Source organism: Podarcis melisellensis, assembly GCF_964234715.1.
Source record: "Podarcis melisellensis genome assembly, chromosome: 7".
NCBI lineage: Eukaryota > Metazoa > Chordata > Lepidosauria > Squamata > Lacertidae > Podarcis > Podarcis melisellensis.
The window spans coordinates 41,207,382-41,217,233 of NC_138539.1; the positions used below are offsets into that span (position 1 = coordinate 41,207,382).

Here is a 9,852-nt window from a genome sequence, read left to right on the forward strand (position 1 = left end):
TTTCAATAAAGTTGTGAAGGTAATACATAAATTTAGTATAAATAATGAACACAATATTGATGTATTACTAATACCATATTATCTGAAGAGAACATAACAATATTTATCAATAAATAAGGAGTATTTTTCATATTTTATGGAAAAGTAGAAAAGGTTCATGATGAATATTCTTGTCCTGTAAATTGTATTCTAGGCATTAGAATTGCATGCCCCAACCTAATAAAATTCATGGTCAGTTGCATCTTTAATTAGTTGAAAATAATTCATTTTGTTTGTTTCTTTGGGTAAAGAAGTGTGAGTTTTCATTTCCTGGGACTGATAAATTCTAGCATGAAAACAGAAAAGGTTCTGTTCAGCTAAATATATGGCAGGCCATGGAAGCCTTTAATAACCATATGCTGCAATAGGCTTGATCTTTAGGGTCAAAGTAGGAAAAGAGAAAAAAAGATTTTCTGCCAAGGAATTTTGGAGTAACCTCACATAAGATGGAGCTTATGGAAAGAATTACTTGTCTCATGCACAACTCATGTTAAAAGTAGCTCCTTGACTTACTATCTCATAAATAATTGGTCTAATGTAGAAAATCCTGAGTTGGTTTATAAAAAAAACATTGCTGACATTTAATAATAAGTTCTCTGTAGAAGTAAAACAGCATTGCTATAAAAGCTGGTATTGAAATCCAAGAATGAAACAACAACAAAACAGGCTACGGACAAGAGGACAAGGCACACAATTTGCAAACCGAAGCATATATCATGGTAGATCAAAGCAACAGAACTATAACAATACCTGAAGCAAATTTGAGTGACTGAAACTGTTTAGGGGGCTTAAAAAAAATTATGTCCCATGTCTCTGTGTAACACAGACCTAAAACTAAAGTGGTCTGGAATGATTCTTTGACCTCTCAGCTGACTTATTTTATTTTAATTTATGCATGATTATTATCTCCCATATCTTCCCCAACCATTCCACATGAGAGGGTAGGTTTGATTGCCTACATTAACATGCCAAGGCACCTTTTTGCAGCTATCAAATTGCTAAGAAGATCCTTGTGAAGATACAATGCACAACCTGCTTCCAACTAGTGGAAGAAGATGAGCTTAGAGGTTTTTTTCAACAGGGCATTTCAAAGTGTCACCACATTTCCATAATACACCTGGACAACTCTGTACTCCCACCGTAAGCAGGCGAAAGTGCCCACTCTCCCACACCTATCCAGTACTAAAGAGTATAGTGCAGGAAGGTTTTATATAATCATAATTGGTATGAGATACCATCATACAGGGATGCGGGTGGCGCTGTAGTTTAAAGCACAGAGCCTAGGGCTTGCTGATCAGAAGGTTGGCAGTTCGAATCCCCGCGACAGGGTGAGCTCCCGTTGTTCGGTCCCAGCTCCTGCCCACCTAGCAGTTTGAAAGCACGTCAAAGTGCAAGTAGATAAATAGGTACCGCTTCAGTGGGAAGATAAACGGTGTTTCCGTGCACTGCTCTGGTTCGCCAGAAGCAGCTTAGTCATGCTGGCCACATGACCCAGAAACTGTCTGCGGACAAACGCCGGCTCCCTCAGCCTATAGAGCAAGATGAGTGTTTCCACAACCCCAGAGTCGTCCGCGACTGGACATAATGGCAGGGGTGTTCGGAGAGATATCGATCTTCCCTTGATCGATGGGGCCGCGACCGGGGACAGCTTTACGATCCCAATCAGCAGTTTATAACAGCATTAAAGTCCATCACTCTTGGCCGCCATTACTCTCTCTCAGATACACAGAGAGAACGTCTTTCTCCCCTCAGGATCACAGGGGAACTGAACAATACAGGGATTGTCCCGCCCAGCTTCTGTCTCCGCCCAGCTGTAAGCTGACGTTAGCAGGTGACACACACCAGGGGAATTTAACCAGATAAATTCTGAACCATCACACCCCCCCTTGTGTCCCTGCGTGATACCTGTGCAACATCTTCAGTAACACCTTGTGAGATCGATCCCTTCCCCAATGCCTTGTGCCCTCCCTTGGCAAATCTGTTTGGCATTTGTGGAACCACCTCACAACTCTCAGAATCGCACTGTGCGAAACTTACCCACGCACCTGTGGCCTGATACCTCTCTGGTGGGATACCTTTCGTTGTGCGACTGGACCTCCTAGGCACAAACTCAGGTGTTTCCTCTGACTCACTTTGATCAGCAGGTGTATCCTCTGCATCATGGGATTCACTCTCTGACTTAAAGCGTCTTCGAATCCTCTCCATTACACTCACAGGAGAACTAGGCTGACTCTTGGGCAGTCTCTTAACAGCTTGTGGAGATGCCACATCCTGCTCTTGACCCTGGTCAGTGACCTGGTCGTCATCAGCAGCCTCAGCCCCTTCTTCCTCTGCCTCATCAGAACTGTCTTCTGGGTCAGAGAGACAATCTGAGAGAACATCACGCCTGACAGGAGTCTTTGACTTTACCTCCTCCTCTAAGAACTCAGCGTGTTTACTGATCAGCACCTTACTCTGATCACCTGATGGGTAAGCAAAACGCCATGCACGGGCATCTGGCTCATACCCACAGAAGATCATTTTCTGGACTTTGGCTCCATCTGGCCCTTGCAAAGCCTTAGGCAAAGCGACAAGCGCAGGAGTCCCAAAAGTCCGCAGAAAGTGAACCTGGGGTTTGCGGCCATTTAACAAAGAGAACGGTGTGTCACCTACCAGTGAGTTGTAGACACGATTCCAGGTAAATGACACAGCCCTAGTAGCCTCCACCCAAAACTCAGGAGGCAACCTGGCTTCTTTCAGCATCACCTGTGCAGCCTTAACCAGAGCTCCACTCCTCAGCTCTGCCCCCCCCCCCTTGCTGGGGTGAATTAACTGTGTGGCGTATCCCTCTCTTCTGCAAGAACTTCTGCAACGCAGAACCAGTGTACTCAGCATTTCTGTCACTGATGATCGCTTGAACCCTGGTGGAGAACCTCTGTTCCACCCCCTCAATCCAGCTCTTGATCAGCTGTGCTGCATCCTCCCTGGATTTGAGACCGTGAGCCCAGGAACTCTGCGAAAAATTATCCAAAAAAGTTAGGAGAAACCTGGCCCCCCCTAGACTTGGTTCCTTGACAGGACCGGCCAAATCTATGTGTACCAACTCAAAAGGTTTAGTGGCCACACGTTCCACCTTTGGGTAACTGCACCCTCTCACCTTTGCCTGCTTGCAAGTGTCACAATCAATGGCACTTTGGCAATTTTTAATCCTACACCCCGTGGCAACCTCGGGCAGAGTCTGCAAGTCCTCTACCGACCCATGAATTGTTCTCTGATGCCATACGCATGCACATGTAACATTATGAGCGGGAATTGTAGCACGTTGGTTGGGAACTGTAGCACGCAACGCTTGTGCTTTCTCAACCTTCCCCTCACCTCCAAGAGACGTTTTAAGAATGAAAAGATCATTCTGTCCCTTCTGCACTTTGGCCAGTAACCTCCCCTCTCTGGAGATTGTGCAGACATCATTTTCAAAACAAACTTTGAACCCCTTATTCAACAAATAAGGCACAGATAACAAACAGTGATGAATCTCTGGAACAATACAAAAATCCACCGTCTCCTGTAAAACAGAAAGATAGAGATTAGTGCATTTGCGAACTCTAGTTTTCTGCCCATTCGCGAACTTAATAGTTTGTCCCTTCGGAACTGCTGTGCAATTCCACCTCTCGACTGCAGGGGTCTCTGGAACCATGTTGCGGTTAGCTGCAGAGTCTATTACAAGGCTGAGCTGGAAATTTTCCACTCCGCCGTCTTCAAACACTGCCATATTCGCAGAAACCTGATAAGACTCTTCTCCCTGCTGTTTACCCCGACCACCTGGCTCAGTTCCACGCCTGCCTGTCTTCCCAGGCCTGTTGCCATGGAAACCTGCCTGATTCCCATGGGAAAAGTCCTTGAAAACATCCTGCATCGGCTCTCTGCTCCGGTGGGGGCAACTGCCACGCCGACGTTGAACTCCAGTGGAAAAACACTGCCCGGGGCTCCTCCCAGCTGGCCTGGCCTTCCTCCCTCTGGAACGGCTCCTCCCACCAGCGTGGCCCCCCCTGAAGCTCCTCTCTGCTTCAGCACAAAGCGAAAGTTGTTTAAACTTGCCTTTGGAACTCTTCGCCCCCCCGATCTGCTCACTAGCGCTCCTAGAGGCTAAGACATCGGGAACAGGGCCTGCCAGTTCAGCCTCTCCAGGACACAGTCCATCACACAGACGTGTAGAAGCATTACAACAGCTCCCCAACACTGTCCCAGCCCCCATTGGGCTTTCTGGGCATCCTTCTGCCTCTCCAGGGCTTCCTCCAGGACTCTGGCCTTTCGCTGACGCCTCACACAAGCCCTTCAGCAAATTCCAGGCAGCCCACGCTGTCGTTACGCCCTCCAAATGAGGCCTCAGTGAAGCATCAACGCATGCTTTGAGCATATCCAGCTCAAGTTGCCTTCTCTGCTGGCTATCTTCAGCCAACACAGCCCCACAGCTTGCTTCACCTGCTCCAGCTGCTGGCCGGCCAAGGGGTGGTGATTTTGGCTCCCATTGGGTGGCTTTCCAGAGCCCTTCAACCAAGAACCATCCCCTTATTTGTCTGGACCACGTTGCCCAACTCTTTAGAGTGAGCTTTTCCAGCGGTATATTCTGGCTTTCAGCCATCTTCTCCCGTTCTCCCAAGGTGCCCCAAGCTGTACTTACTCCGTACCAGCTTCCTCCGGCCTTCCCTTCCGTGGAGAAACGATATTTCAGCTGCGTCTCAGCTCCCAGCTTTTAGCTGCTTTTTAGCTCTTTGTGTATCAGAAGCTCTCACTGCCTCTCGGAAGCAGGCAATGAATCATCTGCTCTCTGGCACCCACGCTGACTTCAAAGCGTTCCTGGAGCTCACACCGACCGCTTTACGAGCGTTTTCTGACCCCATAACCTGTTCGGAGAGATATCGATCCTCCCTTGATCGATGGGGCCGCGACCGGGGACAGCTTTACGATCCCAATCAGCAGTTTATAACGGGTCCGCCACACTTCTTCACAGCTGCGCCACTGTTGCTCCCTTCAGGTCACGGCTTAGCAGAGTTGAACACAGCGTGTAAAGCAGTCTTGCTTCTTGTAAGCACACATAGACAGCTCCGTCTATTTACAGCTCTTTATTCAAACATTACAGCATTAAAGTCCATCACTCTTGGCCGCCATTACTCTCTCTCAGATACACAGAGAGAACGTCTTTCTCCCCTCAGGATCACAGGGGAACTGAACAATACAGGGATTGTCCCGCCCAGCTTCTGTCTCCGCCCAGCTGTAAGCTGACGTTAGCAGGTGACACACACCAGGGGAATTTAACCAGATAAATTCTGAACCTTTACCTTCATACAACTCATTATCTTGTATTGAATTCAAAGCCTAATGGTACAAACTGGTTGATGACTTCTTTTGCAACTCTAAATGCAAATAATTTTATGTTATTTATTAAGAAACCCATAGAAAAAGATCTTTCTTATAAAATAATGTAACCTAACAGTAGGCTTCCTATAACAACACATATAATTAGGACCACACTTTTCTGTTTCACCAATAAAGAGAAACCTCTCTCCCTCCTTCCAGGTTGTGGTGGGGTGTTTGTTTGTTTGTTTGTTTGTTTGTTGTTTGTGTTTATTTTGTGCACAATCTGATGGTTCTTCCTTATAGTCTCTTTGCAGGCACACATAGTGTACAAATAGATTATTTTCTTAGTGGTTTTTAATGGCCCATTACACTAGCATTGCCTGCTTATAACCTTACATGTCTCTCATCACCTATACAGACATATCTGTAAATAAATGCATATGACAAAAATACCGTAAGTCTCCAGTACTCTTTCTTCATTAGAAGACTAACCCTGAAAACCTTCCCTGGAGCAGCCTACTGCTTAAGGAAGTGGAGAGCATGAAACAATAACTTTAAAAGAGAAAGTTTTGAACTGCATATATCAAACATTAGGTTACATTCCTGAGCACACTTACGAGAGAGCAAGTCCCATTGACTTTAATGTGGCTAACTATTGAGTAAGCTTGCTTAGGATTGCAGGGTTAGTATACCATCCCTATGCTGGTAAGCGCTGAATGGACACAGCTGTAGTGTGATTCCTTTTTCAAAAAGGTCCCTCTGGATATTTGTACCATGATTTCAAGATGCAATGGTTTGAAACTTCATATCATGAAGTATCTGGCATTGATTGGGCTGATTTTATTTAGTGTGGCATGGAAATATAACAGGAATATACCAGGAAGGAGAGTGCTCTTGTGCTCCAATCCTGCTTGCGTGTTTCGCACAAGCATCTAGTTGGTCACTAGACTACATGAACCATTGGCCTGATCCAGTGGGCTCTTCTTAGGTGTGCAAAAGTTCACCCCACAGTAATTTTGTGAGGTTTACAGGTACTAAGAGCCAATTTCTTGTTTTTGCTAAACTCCCCTGGAGATTTTATAGGTTACCTTAAAGACAAGTTTCTTGGAAATAAAATACCATTTTATTCTAGTAATGATATTTTTTCTCTTAAAGGGAAAAGTACACTAGAATAAAGGCAAAGGAGCAGAATATTCAAACATTAGTTGATTTTCTCCATGATCGGCTGGATTATAGTGAAAAAAAATTAAAGACGGATAACATAGCATTTGAAGAGTGTATATGGAAGAGACAGAAATCCCTGAGAGAAAACGAGGTCTGTGTTGTTTGAGTTATTTTTGTTCTTCTTTTCATTTTTTCAGAAAGTGATTTTCCTTTAAAATCAACTGCCCTCTTGAATATTTCAGCCAAAATAGGGGTTTCCAGATGAAACTTGACTCAGGCATTCAGACCACACTCAGGGGGAGGTATCAGTTTCCAAAATATCCTGCAAGACAGTGTCCTTCCAGTGCAGGCATGAAAATTCAGTTTAGTATGCTGGGCTTCAGCAACTGGCTAAAGCCAGTAAATGGAATGAGTGTCTTTGGGGAGGGGACTTGGTATTGGTGATACCAATTTTTCAGACCATTTACATTTAAGTTTGGAAGTTTCATAGTTCGTTTTGTTAATCTTTCACTCTGGGATGTGAAACAGCTATTTTTGAAGACCAGACAGAGGGATCTTTGTGATAACACCATGGCTCCCATGACAGAATATAATCAAGTTGCAACGTGAACCCAACATATACAGTAATTGACACTTGTTTCTGGCTAATACCTTTTCAATGAAAGGTTCCAGATAAACGTATAATATCATATCATATCCATGGCAACCTACTAGTTAAAAACTTAGGTTTCATGGATAAAACTTTTAGACAAAAGTAAATCAATCGAAGAAATAACCAAAGGCAATTTAGTTTGCATCCAGCTAAATCCTTGCACACACAGGGAATGACTTCTGGAAGCACAAGGGAACTTCTCTTTTCACCCCTGGCCCACACCCCAGATCTGCTCTGGGTTTCCCCAGCCCTTTGCAGTAGCTTTCCCCCCCAGGGGGTGCATGAGGGGAGGAGAAGGAGAAGAAGTTTGCTTGTGTTGAAGTTGTTCCCCACACACAATGATTTAGCTGGATTCAATCATTTGTGTTTTGACTTTATCATTTAATTTGGGAACTGGTGTTGAATTGTTTGAAACAATATGTTTCTTAAGTAAACACAACCTTCTAAATCTGCAGAATATGTATGTATTTGGACATGTGTGTATGTCATGTCATGACTGTGCTTGCTGATTGCTGTCAGCTGTGATCTTCCAAAGCTTGGTGATCAAATTGCATTTGTGGTGAACTTGTCTGTTTGAAGTTGGATGTGTTTCTTTACTTAAGATTGTTTTGTTCCTCCTGATACTATACACAAAAGCATTAAATGGCAAAAAAGGCCTTTTGTGAATAGCCTATGGGGAGGAGAGGTAGCATTCCAGTTACTGAGTAGCATATGAGGGAAAGCAGGGATGGAAGTAAGGTTCTTAATCTCATTGGTGTCCCTTGAACAGGACAAGACCAGCAAGGAAGGAAAGGGGTGGCATTTGATTTTGTATGCATTCTAATGAGAACTACCTAATCAGGGCTGTCTTAAGAATATGCAGTGTCAGGGTGCAAAGATCCGCCTGGCGCCCCCCCCCCCCAGTTGCCCAGTCCCAGGCACGCAGGAGGACAGAGCTGTCTGGTGCCTCAGTGTCTTGCTGGTTCACTCGCCCCCGAACTCACAGTGCAGAGCCGTCCACAGCAGAAGAGCCTGCTGTGGCGCTCCAACTGACGGGTGGGCTCTTCCCCAGACTTAACTCTCGGGCCCTGGACTCTTGGCCTGGTGCCCCTGAGAGCCCAGGCCCAGGTACCCTGCATCCCTAGCGCCTATGGGTAAGACGGCCCTATACCTAATTCACACTTCTTGAACCAACATGCAAATTGATGCACAATTATCCTTTCAGATCCGTAGTTCTCTTAATTTTGTGATGCACTTATCCAGCCAAATGGTGTGTACAAAAATGTATATATTGGGAAAGGGGTGCATAAAATGGCTATGTTAGTGAAGATAATGTACAAAAATCCATTACATTAGGGGGTAATGCTTGCAAAAATATGTGTATTACTCAAAACGGCAAACAAAACTGCATATTGGGGAAAATATCATGATGATGATGATGATGATAGTAGTAGTAGTAATAGTAGTAGTAGTAATAATAATAATAATAATAATAATAATAATAATAAATGTATTTATACCCCGCTCGTCTGGGCGGCTTCCAACAAAAGATTAAAAATGCATTAAAATTATGACTCAAATTCTGGCCAAGTTGCATAAGAATGTTAATTTTTTTTGGAGGGGGGACTGCAAATTGTCGCAGAAATGTGGAGAACTGAAGACTGGAAAACATGGGGAAATGAGGGAAACCAAAACTGACAAATTTGCCCATCCCCAGTAGCAAGCCCATTCTATCAAATGCCTTGAAAATATAGTAAAGGGACCCCTGACCATTAGGTCCAGTCGTGGCCGACTCTGGGGTTGCGGCGCTCATCTTGCTTTATTGGCTGAGGGAGCTGGCGTACAGGTTCTGGGTCATGTGCCCAGCGTGACTAAGCCGCTTATGGCGAAGCAGAGCAGCGCACGGAAATGCCGTTTACCCTCCCACCAGAGTGGTACCTATTTATCTACTTGCACTTTGACGTGCTTTCGAACTGCTAGGTTGGCAGGAGCAGGGACTGAGCAACGGGAGCTCACCCTGTCACGGGGATTCGAACCGCTGACCTTCTGATCAGCAAGTCCTAGGCTCTGTGGTTGAACCCACAGCGCCACCCGTGTTTTTAAAAATTATAAAGCACTTATGAGATGGTCTGAATATATATTTGGGTCTTTTCTAGCTGCTTGGAGGTTTATTCTTGGCTTACAGTTTGTTGTTTGTCTGGTCAAGACACACGATGAACCCTGCTTGGGATCAAACACTAAACCAAACCATGGCTTAGCTCCAGGTAAGCAGCTTCAAGATAGTCAGGGGGGAGCCAGTTAGCCATGATTTTTACTATGAATACACTTGCACTCTCATGGCTAACCATGGTTTGGATTAGTGTTATGTGCACACTGTGCTTGTGAACCTTCCACTGGGAGAGGAGTAGGAAACTAAGGTAGTTAGTAGCTATGGAGGACTATAAATAACTGGAAACTGTAAAGTCCTGGGAAAGATCCCTGTGCTGCCTATATTGCTCTCAGTTTTGTTACACGTATCTACTTACTAGGTTTTATAACAGAGTTTGGCTGAAATTGTTGCCCTTAGGCAACAAACTTTTTCAGAGTTTTCTATAGCAAGTTCCCTACAAAAGAGTGGCGGTAGATATAGTGCGAAATGTGGAGCTTGAAGTACAACTGGAGGAAAGGAATGGCCGAACTGAAAG

General features: G+C 44.8%; 1 protein-coding gene across 10 annotated transcripts in view; it reads left to right on the plus strand.

Annotated features, from left to right (window-relative positions):
• Positions 1-9,852, plus strand: part of CCDC178 (coiled-coil domain containing 178) — a 135,311-nt gene that overhangs the window by 44,941 nt on the left and 80,518 nt on the right. For 9 of the 10 annotated variants that reach the window (XM_081918538.1, XM_081918531.1, XM_081918536.1 and 6 more), the window contains one exon: positions 6,529-6,688. The exons of the other annotated variant lie outside the window; for it this stretch is intronic. In XM_081918538.1, coding sequence (XP_081774664.1) covers positions 6,529-6,688 — 160 coding nt within the window. The remainder of the gene's footprint in view (positions 1-6,528; positions 6,689-9,852) is intronic. 10 annotated transcript variants of the gene reach the window in all.